General features: G+C 36.3%; 1 protein-coding gene across 5 annotated transcripts in view; it reads right to left on the bottom strand.

Annotated features, from left to right (window-relative positions):
* The window catches only part of FAM126A (family with sequence similarity 126 member A), a 98,529-nt gene that overhangs the window by 53,228 nt on the left and 26,468 nt on the right, over positions 1 to 18,833 (bottom strand). For 3 of the 5 annotated variants that reach the window (XM_031940624.1, XM_031940628.1, XM_031940627.1), the window contains exon 2: positions 5,083 to 5,161. In XM_031940624.1, the coding sequence (XP_031796484.1) occupies positions 5,083 to 5,133 (51 nt within the window). In that variant the 5' untranslated portion in view covers positions 5,134 to 5,161. Of the gene's footprint in view, positions 1 to 5,082; positions 5,162 to 7,124; positions 7,203 to 11,838; positions 12,158 to 18,833 lie in introns of those variants that run through there. The other 2 variants (XM_031940626.1, XM_031940625.1) reach the window with 2 other exon arrangements.

Here is an 18,833-nt window from a genome sequence, read left to right as displayed (position 1 = left end):
GACTACTGGACCATAAGCAGGGGCACAGCTCAGGAACTGGAATGAGTCTGTGGTCTTAATCATAAGACTCAGAGAGTGACCTGCCCAGCCCTGGGGCACATCCTCCCAGAAATCCTCCAAAGGAGCACCACCCAATGTTGCAGATCCTTGCTCTAGTATCTGTGGAGCCAAACTCAAATAGAAACGGGGGATACTACCTCATTAAGATAGATCCCTTCAGACACACTGACTTAGGAAGCCACACATTAACATATCTATGTTTTATTGTATTTTTTTATATTGGGAGTCATGGGTAGATTACTGAGGTACCAACAGAAGCACATGGGCTGCCCATCAATCATCTGTCTGGTAATGACATGTTCAGCCCATTTTCTCCTCTCTATCGAATGAGATCCTTTCTCCTGTTTCTCCACGTGCAGTGTGCTCATGCCTACCATGTACCTCTCCACTGCTCCTTGAGCAACCCTCAACTTTAATTCTTGGGAGACTGTAACTTCATGTTCAAAGACATGTGTCCCTGGAAGATGGAAGCCCAAGGTGACCAAACAACTCAGTTTTCTGGAAACAATCCAGCCCAGTCTCCTCCTGCTGCTCAATTCTGGTCCCAGCTCTTTTCCTGACTGTACTATTCATGCAAGATCCACATAGCATTGGACAAATGTTCTAAGGAATATTTATCACAGACTAGACAACAAGACCCTCTGCATGCACTGGTGCTTTTCTCTGTGGCTAGAGGTAGGTGAGCCTAATCCCCATAATAGGACTTTGTAAATTTTTAGAGCTTCATGCAAACAACACAATGAATCTGCAAACAGGAGGAAATGGAAAACCTCACACTTCAGAGGGAATCTCACTTCTGAATACTGTTTGGCCATCCATCATGAAAAGGGAAAATACTTTTTCCAAACTGTGTCTCATTTAATATTACTAATTGGAGGATGAACAGGTACTTTTGTTGATATATCTTCCAAGGATTCTTATTTATTTTGGCACATGCACAAGCTAGAAAAGAACTTAAAAGCTAGAAAAGAACCTGTTTTGATTTGAATTAGATGGATTTTTTTTTAATATAAGAACAGAGATAAAATTTTCTATACTTTAAATTATGTGACTATAAAATTGAAGTTTGCTGTATGAATGAATGAAAAAAGCATTGAATAAATACTTATTAGATAGTAAGCAATGGAAATATAAATATGAAAGTCCCTGCCCAGAAGGACAGTCCCCAGATATAGGAGAGAGACAGTCCAGAAGAATTTTTGGATCTTAGAAGTTACAAAGGTGGTGATCAAAACAGGGCAACCTAGACAACGGTCATATTGGCTTGATTACAGTTCTCAGAGCAAGAGTGGACAGGCAAGATACAGTAACAGTGAAGAAATGGCAGGTTCAAGATGAGGATGCCTGGTCCCATGGAGGGCACCACAGGGTAGCTTGTGTCTGAAGTCCAATTTATCTCTGAAGGTCCAATTTGGAGCAGATTAAGCAGTGGGGGGGGGGGGGGGGGGGGGGGGGGGGGGGGGGGGTTGGAAGAGAACATTTAGAACATTTGCAAAAGTCTGTCTATTCTCTTTTTATGTCTTCATCAACTTTTTTTTTTAAGATGGTAAAGGGGCATATGAATTTGTAGTAATTGACATTTTCTTCATTGCCTTTTTGTATAATATTAAGATCTAATATTTTGGGGAATCTTTCACCTCTTTCGAATACCTTAAGAATCAAATTTTCCATGATCTTGACATTGTGTTCTCCTGCAATGAGCTCCTCTGTAAATTTTGAATCTGGCCAGCTGTTCTTCCTAAATTTATTTTCTTCAGGGACATTTTTTGTTTCCCTTATATAACACAACCAGGATTATGATACTAGCATGCAGAGTTTTTAATGCTAGAATCACTTATAAATTTATAGGGATCATTCATTTTTTGCCTGTTAATCTTCTTTTAGTTTCATCCATAAATATTCTTGGAACAACAGCTTAGTTGGAAGTCTTGCCAAGTTTTCTATCTATGCAAATCTATGCAGTCTATCTATGTAAATATTGATTACAGTTCTCAGAGCAAGAGTGGACAGGCAAGATACGGTAACAGTGAAGAAATGGCAGGTTCAAGATGAGGATGTCTGGTCCCATGGAGGGCACCACAGGGTAGCTTATGTCTGAAGTCCAATTTATCTCTGAAGGTCCAATTTGGAGCACATTAAGCAGTAGGGTGGGGGGGAAAACTTTTCTCCACTGTTTCATCTTATTCTTCTAGTTTTTATTGAGATTTTGTTACTTATTTCACTACAGTTATCCTAAATATTCCTCCCCCCTCCATGAGAGCCATCCTATATGACAAATTGTATTTTTTAAGAGAGAAAAATAGGCACAATTGATTGATTCATTGAAAAAGTCTGAAAACATAGGTTCATATGAATTTCCCTACACAAAAGTGTAGACTGAAGGTGTCTTTTTATTTCTCTTCATTGGAGTCCTTGTGATTTTTTAGTGGGTCACTGTTCTCTCCATTTACATTATTGTAGTCACTGTGCAGACTGCTTTTGTAGCTTGGATCACCTCTACATCAGTTCACAGAGATTTTTCTAGGCTTCTTTGTATTCATCACACATATTCGTTCTTATAGCATAATCAATCATCTTCCTTTCTATCACATGTATCACAATTTTTCCATTCATTCTCCCAATCAAGAGTATCAAACTTTGCTTCCAATTCTTCACTATCACAAAAAGTGCTGCTATATATCTTTTGGGATGATATAGAGACTTTTTTCTTATTTCCAACTTCTTTGAGATATAAGCCCAGTTAAAGGATATGGATATTTTACTTTAATTGCATAATTCTAAACTGCTTTCTAAAATGATTGCACCATTTCACAGCTCCAACAAAGATGCATTAGTGTGCCTATCCTTTGAAAACCTTAGTAATTTGATTGGCATAGTTTTTTTTTTAAGTATAAGTCAAATCCAGCATTATTGTCATTTTTATTAAATTGCCATAGCCTACCCATAAATAGTGAATATTCCTCTACCTATTTAGGATGTTCTTTATTTAAGAAGCACGTTGTACCTGAATCTACATGAATCTTTTAGGTGCTATGGGAGGTGGATCCCCATATAGTTTATTCATTTTGTAGAGATTTGTATTATATAGATATTTGGAATTTGTCCTTTTTATTACTGCTTCTTGTGTTTTCTTATAATTACATAGAAATACTATTGATTTTTGAGAATTTAATTTTTAGCCTGAAATTTTGTTGAATGTGGGAGTGGATTATGTGTGTGTTGTGTCCTTTGGTCTGCTAGTACAGCCCCACTGCCAGTAGCCTGGAAGGTAATGAGCAAGCATCAGTTCATAAGTTTGATGGGGTATTTTAAAATATGAGTTCTGCATATCCTAGACCACAGAGATAGTTGAAGTTGCTTCAACTTTGGTGCATAATTTCTTTTTTTTTTTTTTGCAAGGCAATTAGGGTTAAGTGAGTTGCTCAGGGTCACACAGTTAGTATGTGTTAAGTGTCTGAGCCTAGATTTGAATTCAGGTCCTTCTGACTTCAGGGCCAGTGCTCTATCCATTGTGCTATCTACCTGCCTCAGTGCATTATTTCTTTACTGGAATAGGTTTGATATGTTGGAGGTTACAGGGAAAAGATCTATCCCAGTATCTTGTTTCTCACATGACTCAGAAATTGCAATAATCTTCTAATTGGTCTCTCTTCTATAACATTCATTTTTGTAAGATTTTGAGTTCCAAAGTTTTCTCCCTTCCTCCTTTCCCTCCACCTTCCCCAAGATAGCAAACAACTTGACAAAGGCTGTATATGTGCAATCATGTTAAACATAGTCTTTCTTCTTCTTGTTTTATGATACGGATCATAACTACCCACCATTCTCCTCCATATGATTTTAAAACAAATGTATATTCTGAACTGGTATTATCCTCAGCTGACAGATGTTTCCATTTGGCAAAGAGATGAAGCATTTCTTTACTGAGAATTTCTAGATAATTTTGTTCTACTCTTTATGTCAAGTGGTTTACCCTGGTTAAAGTTCTTTAGGAAATCATGATAATATGTATTGGTCTCATTTTTTGGCATCAATAGCTCATTTAAAGCTCAAGACACAGTTTTCTCAATTGAATGCCTTATCTTCTTATTCTTAATCTTTCTTCTAACTTGCTTATTGATTTTGATTTTTTTTGCTACCAAAAGTCACAATTTTTTCCTCATTTTCTACTGACTGCATTCTTGGACTTCATCATTATCTCAAGAAATTCATCATTCTGCAAAACTCTGAAACTTCTACCTCTTCCATGATACTCACACCTCCTCCCCCTCACTCCCTGACCCATTTTCCATTTAGAAAGGTCACAGGAGTAAATCATCTCCTCATTTTTCTGCCTCATTAAACTCCTTTGGACTTCATTGTGCCTAGCTTCCCTCCCCTCTTACCCACCTTGTTTTTTGGTGTTGTTTTCTCCCATTAGCTTGTTCCCTCTCTAAAGGAGTAGGACTTCCTTTATATCTCCAACACTTGGTATAGTACTTGGCACATGGTTAGTGCTTAATAAATGCATATTGACTACTAGTGATTGCTGACTGACTTCTGAAGATCTGTGTTGCAATTACAGGTGATACATGTCCACAGTTGATTCCACTCATACATCATTGTGTTTATTATACAGGCACAGCAATTAGGCTTAGTGAAGATGAGAAAGAGGCTAAGTTCAAGTATCAGAGAGAAAGCAGGCAATAGGAAGAAAGAACTAGTTCTTTCTATTGGTATATGGTTAGTCACATCACCAGAGTATAACTACAGAATTAACCAAACTTAGATGAAGACTTTCTTATTCTTGTTGATTACTTCTAGCATCAGCATAATACTGTTATGAGTGGGAGAAAAGTGAAGCAAATCAACTTATTTTCAACCAGAAGGGAGGGAAAAACAATTGTTCATAGCAATTTTCTAGGCACCCACTCTCATGATTTAGACAGATTCAATTTGCTGGCGTCACAAGCAAAATGATTAGCATTTATTTGGAAATGAACTTTATCTAGTATGTTTATATTATTGAACAGTGAACATTACCTTGAATTCTGACAACCATTCCTCCACAACTCCTTTTTCTGTCGTCAACATTTTTTCACATCTGTTCAAAGCCTTTCACCTAAAATGGACAAAATTGTTAAAACTGAGTGTTTTTCTTATAGCCAACTGACAGAAACTATACAATTTAAGTTATCTAATTCCAATAATTATATCATGTTATGAAGCATAAATTATTTAATCTTTATTGATTTCTTCTCAGTCAAAAATTTTACCCTGGAGATTTTAATGCCCTTTAATCTCCTGAACTTTGGCTTTCCTCTACTATTCCCATCTCAGCTAGTGACTATGTCACCTGGCAGGTTTTTTCAAGCAGGTTCCAGTCATGTGTTACTTTATTACCTACTTCCTTTCTGTTTATCTTTTCCATAGTGTCATCAACAATCTTGTCATCTCACTTATACTCCTTTCTAGTCTCTCCATTCCCTCCAGTTTGAGAACCATGACCACATCAACTCTGCTACTTATCATAGAGAGTATGTCAAACTATTCTCCACATACACAGGATCTCTTGAACTTTCGATCAATCCTCCAATACAGGCTCTATTTCCTTATGCATGTGGTTTCCCACATTATTAAAATGCAAATTATTTTAGAGTAGAAACTATCTTTACTGTCATAATTGTATCATCACAGCTTAGTGTAGTACTTGGCACACAATAATAGTTAAGACGAGTTTTTTCATGCATTCACTATAGATGGATAGTCTTTTTATAGAGTATTTGTAAAATGTATTTCACTGCCACAAAAGACTAAAATATTGTTTTTAAAATAGTTTAAATTTCATTAGTATTTGGTTCAAAATCAATTTTGGATGAATGTTTTTCTTTTTATACATTTGTATTTTCAGTGTTTCCCCTCAACCAATTCCATTAAATTTCCAATTAATTCTGGAATTTTAAAATTGTTATCAAGGGAACACACACACACACACACACACACACACACACACACACACAAGATGGAACTTGTTAGGATCCTAACAAAAGCACCAGTCACCATGCATAAACTGATCCCAAAATTTTTTAGTAAGCTTCAGTAATAACAGCTGAATGGATATTAGACATTTGTTTTCCCTTGATAACAAGTTTTAAATTCCAGAATTCCAGAATTAATTGAAAATTTAATGGAATTGGTTGGGGGAAAACAATGAAAGTACAAATGTATAAAAAGAAAAGCATTCATCCAAAGTTGATTTTGAACCAAGTACTAATGAAATTTAATCTATTTTAAAAGCAATATTTTAGCCTTTTGTGGCAGTGAAAAGCATTTTATAAAAAAAAAGAAAGAAAGAAAGAAAAGAAAAGCATTTTACAAATACTCTACAAAAAGACAAAGGACTTCTAGTACCAGAAGTTATGAGTTATCTTTTGCCATGCATGTACCTCATTACAACTATACCCTATATTGGAATCCATCTTTCCATAGACATCATATTTGAGGGACAATGTAGTCCATGATTTGGGGGAGGTCTTGTACCAACTGGAGCACAAGCTCAGGAGTAGAGTGCAAATTCTAAAAATAACCCAGAGAGAGTTGTTAAATAGTTAAAACTCTGAAGAAAGACTGCTAAAGGCAGAAGCTCACTCTATGAGTGTCTAAAAATACTAAACCCAAGACAGAAAGAATGGCAATAGCCTCTGATAGCAGGCACCTATCAGGAACCACTGTCATAGTTCAGGCCTAAAAGTGATAAGGGTCTGCACCAGGATAGGTCTACATCAGATATGAGAGAGGGAATACACCAGATATGCTACAAAAGTAACAACAAAAATTTAGGAGCAAAAAAGAATAAGCAGTTGAGGATGATACCTAGGCTGGGAGCCTAGTGACTGAAAAGATGCCCATGTCCTTGACAGGAATGGGAAAATCAGAAGGAAGAAAAGGTTTGAGGGGGAACATAACAAGTACATTTTTGGCAATGCTGAGTTTAAAATGTATATGGGCAACTATTTGGTACAGTGATAGATCAGAGTTCTTGGAGTCAGGAAGATCTGAATTGAAATCCAGCCTCAGAAACTTACTGTATGAGCCTAGGTAAGTCTTTTAAACTCCGATTGTCTCAACTTCTTCATCTATAAAATGGAGACACACTGGAGAAGGAAATAACAAAACCACTTCAGTAATTTTGCCAAAAAAATTCCACGGATATGAGTCACATAGAGTCGGACATGACTGAACAATAAATGGGATGTTCCATTTCAGATAGCCAATAAGCAGTTGGAGATGTAAAACAGAAGCCCAAAAGAGGTTAGAGTGGATAAATGGATATGGGACTAAGGATAAAGATGATCACTGAATTCACAGGAGCTGATGAAATCATGAAACACAGAGAGAGAAGAGGCCGTGGACAGAGCCTTGTGCAACCTCCATGGTCAGTGGGCACGAAAATGCAGCAAAGGAGAATGAAAAAGTTAGGACTGAGAATGGGAAGTAGAGCTTAAGAGACAGACATGTCATGAAAAGCTAGAGGAGAATATATACTGAAGATATAATGAGGGGGTCAAAGGCGAAAAAAAGGTTGAGGAGGAGGAGGACTGAGAAGAAGCCAGACAACTGGACTATAAAGAGCTCACCAGTGCCTGGAAAGTGCAGGTTTCCAGGACTGAGGTCAGAAGCCAGATCACTGAGAATAAAGACATAGGGAAGGAAAGGGCCTGAAGGCCACAGCTGTGAAGGACCCACCCAAAGGGGCCTGGCTCAGCCCAAGGAGGGAGGAGGGAGCCAGGGAGAGGCTGGTCAAGCCAAAAGGAGGCCTTGTACTCCAGTGTCTTCAACATGAGCAGCCAAGTGTTTTCCTTAACCCAAAATTAAGCAAACAAAGGTGCCCCCATTTTGTGACACCCTTTTCTAGTACATCCTATAATTTGACTAGGTACAGAATTTCACTGCATCAAAGAATTTAAAACATGGAACGTTGTCAATGGTCATTCCATCTTAAAGCTTTATGATCCAGCTGCTGTCTTAAATAGCATAGGTGAAGACCCTTTTCAAAATGTCTGACTTCTAACCAACGATGTGGCTCTACAAGACTTTGAGAAAGCTGATTTTTCTCTTCCCCTATCCCCCATTGTTAGGCTTTTTTGAAACTGCTATGCTGTGAAAATTCTTTAAAGATAATGACAGTAAGACATAATGACAGTAAGAGCTGCAAGTTTCTATACTTAAATGACTTGTCATTAAAAAACAAAGCTAAGCTCTTGCAGGGCGAGGGCGCAGGGAAGGAGAGGGGAGAGAGAAGAGAGGAGCCTATTACACCCCCAAAACTTTCTTCATACAGGATTTTAATTCTTACAGGATTAGTTAACTATATTACTATATGTCATCTTTCATTTTCAAATACTATGCTGTGGACATCAACTATTATATCTCTAAAACAAAGATGTGCCTGAGAAGACAAGACCAACTAGAGTTAGTAAAGTACATTCTGGTTAAGTGAATGTAGGAGAATGGAGAGAAGAGAATGTTGAAGGAGACAGGAATGGGATTAAAGTTTTTCTTTTTTTTATTAATATTCATTGAAAGGATTTAATTTTTGCTGAGATAGTCAATGTGTTTCTACTCTTCCCCAGTCACAGCCACTATAAAAATGGCAGAATGACTAAAGAGAAGTGGTATATTACCTAGCCATCTAAGAGAAAGGGAGCAAAAAGAAAGGATGGAAGCCAAAGATACGGGATAGGGTATATAAGGAACAAAATATGCAAAGAGGTAATGATGATAACCTCACAGTTAACTAGTATGAAATATGACAAATTCTAATTCCATACATATGATTATTTTAAGTCAACATTCCCTAGTCATTTAAATAATTTCAAAATGAGAATGGTTTCTCCAAAATGACAGCAAATAACTATTCCTAAAGGGCTATAAAACTGCATAAAGTTTGACTTATTAATACCATGATTAGATCTATATCCCAATGAGATCAAAGAAAAGGGAAAAGGACCAATATGTACAAAAATATTTATAGCAGCTTTTTAGTGGTGGCAAAGATTGGAAATTGAAAGAATGCCCATTAATTGGGGAATGGCTAAACAACTTCTAAACTTGTAGTATATGGCTGTGATGGAACATGTGGTATAAGAACTGAAGAAGGGGATGGTTTCAGAAAAACCTGAGAAGACTTAAATGATGAACTCTAAGTGTAGATTAAGGCATCTTTATTTTTCTTTTCTTTTTCTGCAACATAGTTAATACAGAAGTATGTTTTATGTGATACACACACATATACATACTGAGTATTGTATTGCTTTTTTTTCTCAATAGGTGAGGGAGAGTCCTGAAACACAGCCCGGCTCTGAAGGCACTCCCGTTCTAGAAAGAGACAGACATGAAAATAAGATATCACCAGGAAGGAGGAATTGTTCTGTCCCACAGCCTTGCTGCCAGTCTGTCCCCAACAGGTATAAGGGGCTTTCCCATCACCACCAATATCCACTGCCCACCAAAAGAGCAGGAAAACTCACGAGCTTCAGGCTGTGTTGGTGTCCCCAGATCGCTTCCGAAGATGTGGCTTAGTGACTATTTCCATAGATACTTCCTATGGTACAGCTACCCAAGATCCAAAAGGGTCTCCATTTGCCAAGTTCTCTATTACCAAATCCCATGGCCCTACCAAATGGTTCAATGTCAGAAACTGATATGATTTTATTAATGAAAGTGATATTAAAGAAAAAGCCTGACCATCTGCTTTGTTGCTATGCTCTAAGACTATGGGACCTTTCCATTTGACTTAGTGTTACCTCCTCTATTTGAAGCTGAGTTTTTAAAAGGACTGTCTTCCTTTCCATTTATTCTCAGCACTTAACAGAGTACTTTCTGAATTTTTTGTTCATTTATGTCTGATTTTTCATGGTCCTGTGCTTCACAGCACACCAAGACTGACCCCACTGCTTTCCTGGCAAAGAATCTGGAGTGGTTTGCCATTTCCTTCTCCAGTGGATTAAAACATCTGCTTTATAAAAAGTAAAAACTTAATTAACTGCTTTTTCATTCACTCATCTCATCTGAACCTCAAACAATCCTCTGACATAGGTGCTATTACTTTCCCTTTTGACAGAGGGGGAAATAGTTTTCAAGAGGTTAAGTGCCCAGAGTCACAAAGTGTCTGAGGTATAATTCTAACTTGGGTCTTCCTAAATCCAGTGCCTTAATTATTAGGACACCTCATTTCCTCCCCTTAAAATCTCAGTTAAACTATACTTTAGAGCATTGTGCTCATTTTTTATCTGCTATAAAGAGAGTCATAGCCCATTCAGATTTGGTCTAACAGATCAAAGGTAGAGCAGTCAGAATTAATAACTACCTAATTAGGAATCTCTCTTTAAAAACAAACACCCAAACCAACCTTTATTTGACCTTGCTGCGTCCTTACTCCATCATGCTATATCTCTTCTCTCAGCTCAAGTTCTAAAAAGGTGGCTATGTGCACCCAACCCAGTGCACCTCTCAACGGTGCAGTCAGGTTTCTAAACCCACCATGAGACCACATGTGTTGGCAGTTAGCAAGGGGTCCTTCACCTTCCTTTGACTTATTTCTCTTACACCTTCTGACACACCACCAACCTCTCTGCTGCACAGTTTCTTCCTTGGCTTCCATGAGACTGTCACTTCCATTTTCCATCAGGATGGAAGTTCCTTGAAGGTAAACACTCATTTTGGTCTTTGTGTCTGTCACCAGAATACACAGATGGTGCTTAATAAATACTGATTCTGTCTACATGTCTGATGATTACTTCTTAGTCTTTTTTACTGGATTGTTGGGACTCTTGAAGCACCTAGAGTGAACCCTGAGTCACCTTTCTCTTCCCTCCATGCTCTCTCCCCTGATTACTTCAGCAGGGAAGAGGGTCACTTATTTTTATACAAATGATTCCCAGTTCTCTCTGTTTATGGTAGAAAAGGTAGAAGTCAGCAAAATAATCTGATTTGGGTGTGCTCAAGAAACTGAAAGAGACCCAGGGCTTAAGACCTGACCTCATGTTCTAAACTGAGGCAAATGCTAGAATCTTGCTGCTATTTAATGTCCTTAAATATGAAATTAGGATAATATAATAACTACCTTAGTCCAGTAAGAAAATAAATCTGAAAGCATTCTAAAAGAGTCAGTTACAGGGAGTCATGGATACAGAGCTGGGCCTGTGAAGAGATGAGTTTATATCCAGCCTCAGATGCTGGATTCAAGTCATTTCACTTCCCTCCCCAGTTTTCTCATTTATATAATGGGAATAATAATATCACTACCTCCCAAGGTTATTGAGGATCAAATGAGATTACATTTTTAAAGTACTTTGCAAACCTTAAAAACTCTATCCTATTACACTATGAGTTCCTTGAGAGCAGGGACCAATTTTTGCCTAGACACATATATCTGGCATATATTTAAGAAATGATTACTGGCTGACTTATCAATAAAATATAAAGTCTTATACAAGTGTTAGCTTAAAAATGATGGTTATTGTTCTCCTAAAAATCAATGCATCATAAACCAAAAGTTCTTTAAATAAGTGACTAAGTTTCTATCGTCATAATTTTACCTCAGATTCCCATAAAAATAATATCCCAAACTGACATCTATATAATATCTTAAGGTTTGTTAAAAAAAAAAAAACTTTCCATACTTTATCTCACATTTCAAAACGTTCCTGTCAAAAGCATTACAGTTATTTTTGCCCCCTCTTTACTGATGAGGACATTGACATTCAGAGAGGTACAGGTATCCCTCCATCCACTCACCCAACATTTAGTGAGCCCCACTGAGTAGACAGATAATAGGGGCACGAGCAGGGGCATTGGGCTTGCAGTGAAGAGCCAGGCTTTCATTCTGGCCCTTCCATTAGCAGGCTATATTCCTCAATGGAGCTCTTCATTCTAATTTCATCATCCTATCCTGACAGGGCTGTTAGTGGAAAGCAGTTCTAAAATTCTTAACAATGCATCTTTATGTCGCCTTTTATTATTGTGGTGGTTATCATCCTCACTGAATAATATAGTTTTAATATATTTAATTATTAGCTAATAGCACCTTTATATAACACTATCAAAAGAAATAAAATGTTTTACTCTCTAGCAGTTCAAGTCTGCTAAATATTGACTACAAAGGTTAGGCCAAAACAAGAAAAAGGTTAGAATTTTCATTTCTGATATATTTTGGTTTTAAAAACTAAGTTAGTGAACAACATAAAATATTCACAAAGCACATTATTTCCACATAGCTATAAGTATTTTATTAATGTTTCAAACAATAAAAATTGCTACAGTTAAGTTAGCATTACTATTTGAAAAACTGTTACAAAATGGTTAAATTGTAATAGTTTCACAATTGAATCAAAGGAAAAATTGTAAATCTCTCAAATTCTTTGACTCAAATGACTGTTCTTGGTCAGCAATATGAATGTCAATTCCAAAATGATTTCAATTTAAATTTTTAAATAATTCTTTGGGAAGACATAGAAAAATGGCAGACCTAGGGGGGAAAAAAGTCATTTTAAGAGAATGTCATGGGTTCCAAATGAAAATCAGATGTAAAAATTAGCTAAACCTACTATGCAAATCATAGTTATATTAAATTCTCATTTAATTTTTCATGTCCCCAATGTAGGACAAGCCACCAAAACTCCCCAACTTCTACACCCACCTTTCCACTTACCAACCAAGATTCAATTCAATCAGCAAACATTTGTCAAATGGTTACTTTGTGCCACATACTGAATAGCTTGCTTATGATCCCTCCAAACTTCTTTCAACAAATGAATCCACTAAATCTATCCTTGGATAGCTTCAGTGCTTCCAAGAATCCAAATTAGAAGAGATTGAGTTGAAGCAGAAGTATCTACTACAACTTTCCTCACAATAAGTCCTACAAACCCCACTTAAAACTCTCCAGCCCCTAACAGAGAAACACATAACTTCCACTGAAGCTACCCATTTTATTTTTGGACAGCTTTAATTACAAGAAATTTTTTCCTTATCTTCAATTAAAACATGCTGCAGAATTTCCTCTCAAGGCAAAAAATATTCATTTAAAGTCACTAGTTCAGTACTTTAGAATAAGATTTAAATAGTCTAAAAGACAGCATTTAGAATTATAATAAAAATATAAAAATTATTGTCCAAAACACACACAGAGACAGAGTGGAAAAGGAACTAACTGGGTTTGGTGCAAAAGAACTTGATCAAAATCCCTATTCTACTATTTACTAAATTCTATCTCTCGGGTTACATCCCCTTACCTGTAGTTGGAGCAAATGATTTCTAAGGTTCCTTCTAGCTCTAAAACTATAAGCCTTTGAAATAACTCAGCTAGAGCTGCCTGAGACAAGAACTACATATAACAAGATGCTTACGGCTCTTGAACAATCAACTTTTTAAAATTTAAAGTGTTGAGAAGATACAGATGTAAAAAAATGGAATATAAAATATGAATGCATCATGGGGAAAAAATGGAAACTTCATGTGAGACTTTTCAAGACCTCTGTAAGGATGGCAAGGCACAAAATGGTAGGTGATCTACACATTACATTTTTGCACCTGAAACTTGCCTTCTGGTGAACCTGTCCTGTTCCATTCCAGATGAGTAATAGTGACTAAACTGATCACTGGGAGGGACAAAAACAACATTACCAGAATAAACCATATGCTCAATACAAAATAGAAATAAGGATTAATAAACTCTTTGTAATATCTATCAATACTCATAAAGAGACTTCTATGACTGCCAAGTACAAGCCTACAAATTCATCTACATATGTTTTCTTAATCCATTAATATACATGAAAAACCAAAGTATAAATTGGTTCTGCAATTTTGGAGCATTTATAAATGTCAGTTAAGCAAACTAAGCAACTTAAACTACTGCTTCATGTGAAAAAAAAAAATTGGGAAATGAATGTTTTCTTCCTGGGAACAAAGAAGACATGAAGAAGGGTGCCTGCTTTTCACTGTGTGATCTACTTTCTATTTCCTTTTTCTGTTCTTTTAGGGTACAGTTTTTCCAGCTGTTAAAAAGCTTCTTGGGTTTCTGATGAGGTACTACTATGAAGTTAATGATTTTTTTCCTGTATTTTTAAATTCAGATGAAAATATTTCTATATCCATCTTTAAATCACAACCATCTTTATTTAATGCTACATCTATTCAATCAACCAACAAGCATTTATTAAATATTTATGAGATATCCAGGTATTCTAAGCAAATAAAACAGTTCCTGTTCTCCCAGCATTAGCAAGAAACAAACAATTCCTGCCAACAAGAAATTTACATTCTAATCCAGAAGTGATGTATAAAAACACGTGAAGCATAAAAATAAAGTGAATATAAACAAATATGTCACCCAAGGTCACCTAAGGGTGAGAGAGAGATGGCTCTCTCCATCAAGTCTAAAATAGTTCTTTTCAGCTTACAGTAATGAGACTGAAATCAGTCTTACAAGCTTTGTAATGTTTCTTGGAGAGAGCCATCTCCATCCAGAGAGAGAACTATGGGAACTGAATGTGGATCACAACATAAGTATTTTCACCTTTTTTTATTGTTTGCTTTTTGTTTTCTTTCTCAATTTTTTTTCCTTTCTGATCTGATTTTTCTTGCACAGCACAATAAATGTGGAAATATGTTTAGAAGAATTGCATATGTTTAACCTATATTGGATTACTTGCTGTTTAGGGCAGGGGATGAGGGAAGAGAGGGAGAAAAATTTGGATAATAAGGTTTTGCAAGGGTGAATGTTGAAAACTATTTTTCCATATATTTTGAAAATAAAAGGATATTACTTTAAAAAGAAAAGAAAGTTCTACTTTATAATTTAAAAATTATAGTTTTAAAAATGTAATCCTTTTGAGTAAATAAAGAAATAGGTAATGACACTGATTACCCAGAATCTGAAAAGCTACCAAGAAGCCAGTTTATTTCCTTTCAAACAAGAAATAATTAAAGTACTGATTTTTAAATTAGTACTGTTAAACTATATACAACACTCATTTGAATTTCAATTATCAATCACAAGTAAGATTTGTTTATTTGGTGAAAATGTAATGACTTAAAGCTGTCACTCCTCATCTCAAATTCAGTTTTCATGCTGTAAAAAGTATTCCTACGTCTGTAATATAAAAATCCAAATGTAATGATAATTCATAATTTATATTAAGGAAGTTTAAAATCATTAATCAGTCATAATTTCATCGCTTTTTTTTAACAAAAGGTATAGTTGTTTGACATAGCCTTATAGAAAATGATTTTTCAGATAAAGATTTCATTTTAGAAGATAAATCTATATTTCAGAACAGTGTGTTTTAATTTTTAAAAAATTGTTATGTGATAAAATCAGAAAGTAAGTAAAACGTAGGTTCATTTCTAAAGCAAGTTGGGGCAGATACCCCTTGGCAGAAGTCCTTGGGAAAGAAAGGATCCTAGATTTAAAGATTACAATGACCTTTAGCAGTCATTTCTGAAGTAACCTCCTGATCACTAGAGTGATCATTAGAGGGAACTAGTTAAATCCCCTCATTTTATAAGATGAGCAAAGGGCAGGTGAAAGAGGTAAAGTATCTTTCACTAGCTGCTCCCCTCCCCTTCACCCCCAGTCAGGTCCTCTGCCTCCAAATCCAGCCTTTTTTCTACTCTAACACTGGCTCTCAATTGAACATGTTAGATAAAAATTATGGAACATTTTCCCTACTCTGCATAGGGCTGATATCACTAATAAAAATATTCATATTGTTTATTAGTTAAATAAAACTAAATTTTAAAAGTTCAGTTCTAAATGTTAGATGTTTTTCTTCAGCACAAAAATTATTTTAACAAAATAACCCTGTTTCAAAATATTATTAAAATAAAATGTTTTACATTAAAAATGAGAACATTTTAATCAAGGAGAGTTTAAAATGCCTTTCAAATTCCAAAGTAGATAATGTCTAGCAGACAGTCGCTAAGGCTCAGAAGAGACATTAGGACTAGAGATAAAGATTGAGCTGTCATCTGCAGAGAGATGTGCATTGAATTTATGGAAGCTAATGAGATGACCAAGAACACACAGAGAATGAGGAGAGCCCTGACCAGAGTTCAGGTGTGTACTTACTCCTATAGGCTGGCATATGGATGATGAACCAGAATTGAATAATAGATCAGCCAGAGAAACAGCAGAAGACAGCAGGAAACATTGCTTTTAACAACTAAAAAAATGCCTGGTAACTATAATTGAAAGCAGTCTCAGTCTAGGAGGAGAGTCAGAAGCCAGATCCCAAAAGAAAATAATGAGAGATGAGGAAAAAAATTTTCTTATTTTGGACCATATCCTGTTTACCACAACAGCTATTCAATCATTAAGACCTTCCCCCCCTCCTTAGGGAAAAAGACCTATTTGTACAAAAATATTTATAGCAACTGTTTTTGGGGTGACTTAGAACTAGGAATTGAGAGGATGCCCATCAACTGGGAAATGGCTGAACAAGTTGGGGTATATAATTGTGATGGAATATCATTGTGCTATAAGAAATGATAAGCAAAATGGTTTCAGAAAAACCTAAAAAAAACTTACATGAACTGATGCAAAGTGAAATAAGCAGAACTAGGAAAACATTGAGCACAGTAACAATATCACTGTACAATGAAGAACTGTGAATTACTTAATTTCAGCAATACAATGACCCAAAACATTCCCAAAGGACTGATGAAGCATCAGTGCTTCCAGAGAAAGAATTGATAGTTTGAATATAGACTTGCAACATGCTATTTTTTTTTCCACTTTCATTCTTTTTTAATTTTCTGTGTTCTTATACAAAATGACTAACATAAGGAAATGTTTTACAGGACTGCACATGTATAAATTATATTAGATTGCTTACTCTCTTGGGGGGGGGGAGAGAAGGCTACAATTTGGAACCCAAAACTTTTTTAATGTTAGAAAACTATTTTAACATGAAAGTGAGAAAAATAAAACATTTAAAAAATATTAAGGACCATGTCTAGGTGAAGGAGCAGATCAATTCTCCGAGCTTCCACACTGGAAGGAGTTGCAAAGCAGCCTTTACTAATGCAGATGTTCCTTGTGGATTGGGAATGAAATAAATTGGAGGCAGAGGGAAGAGAAGAGAGGTCAGACCTCTCAGTAGAAAGATCAGAGCACAACAACTGCCTCTCAGTCTCCTTGTAAAAAGTCAATCATTCTCTCACATGAAGAGATCCATCTTACATTCTCTTCTGTAGTAATTCTCTTGTTTATTGTGTTTTAGTAATTTCAGTCATGTCCAATTCTTTATGACCGCATTTTGGGATTTTCTTAGCATAGATGCTGCAGTGGTTTGCCATTTCCTTCTCCAGCTCATTTTACAGATAAGGAGACTAAGGCAAATAGGGTGAAGTGACTTCCCCAAGGTCAGTGTCTGAGGTCACATTTGAATTCAGTGTCTACCCGATTCCAGACCCAGTGCTCTATTCACTGTGCCACTTTGCTGCCCCAATTCTGAGCTTACTTCTTCCCTTTCATCTCTACTCTCCTTTACCCACCTGTTCTGTTGTGCTCTCTGCAGTCCCCACACTATTGTTAATAAAAGTCTTTCCTCTTCATCTCATCTTCTGGCTTTAACTTTAGAATGGTATTTCCTTAAAGACTATATATCCCTCATCATCACCTTCAGCACTGGCCACTTCCATCATGACCCTCAAATCACAGCAAGAGTCTGCATACTTCTCATTACCACTGTCCAACAATCCCTCTGTCACCCACAAAGAGCAATGGAAGGCTCAGACAACAGAGTACAGGCCTCTATAGTCTGTAGTATGACTTTCTTTTTTTAGTAACTTTTTATTGACAGAATCCATGCCTGGGTAATTTTTTTTTTACAACATTATCCCTTGCACTCACTTCTGTTCTGATTTTTCCCTCCCACCCTCCACCCCCTCCCCTAGATGGCAAGCAGTCCTATATATGTTGAATATGTCCTAGTATATCCTAGATACAATGTATGTGTGCAGATCCAAACAGTTTTCTTGTTGCACAGGGAGAATTGGATTCAGAAGGTAGAAGTAACCCGGGAAGAAAAACAAAAATGCAAATAGTTTACATTCATTTCCCAGTGTTTTTTTTTTCCTTTGGGTGTAGCTGCTTCTGTCCATCATTGAACAATTAAAACTGAATTAGGTCTCTTTGTCAAAGAAATCCGCTTTCATCAAATTACATCTTCATACAGTATCATTGTTGACGTATATAATGATCTCTTGGTTCTGCTCATTTCACTTAGCATCAGTTCATGTAATTCTCTCCAAGCTTCTCTGTATTCATCTTGCTGGTCATTTCTTACAGAACAATAATATTCCATAACATTCATATACCACAATTTACCCAACCATTCTCCAATTGATGGGCATCCACTCAGTTTCCAGCTTCTAGCCACTACAAACAGGGCTGCCACAAACATTTTGGCACATACTGGTCCCTTTCCCTTCTTTAGTATCTCCTTGGGGTATAAGCCCAGTAGAAACACTGCTGGATCAAAGGGTATGCACAGTTTGATAACTTTTTGGGCATAATTCCAGATTGCTCTCCAGAATGGTTGGATTCGTTCACAGCTCCACCAACAATGTATCAGTGTCCCAGTTTTCCCACATCCCCTCCAACACTCATCATTATTTTTTCCTGTCATCTTAGCCAATCTGACAGGTGTGTAGTGGTATCTCAGAGTTGTCTTAATTTGCATTTCTCTGATTAATAATGATTTGGAACACTCTTTCATATGAGT

Source organism: Sarcophilus harrisii, chromosome 5 (assembly GCF_902635505.1).
Source record: "Sarcophilus harrisii chromosome 5, mSarHar1.11, whole genome shotgun sequence".
Lineage (NCBI taxonomy): Eukaryota > Metazoa > Chordata > Mammalia > Dasyuromorphia > Dasyuridae > Sarcophilus > Sarcophilus harrisii.
Note: the sequence above shows the minus strand (reverse complement) of the source record. Positions and strands in the feature narration are given on the sequence as shown.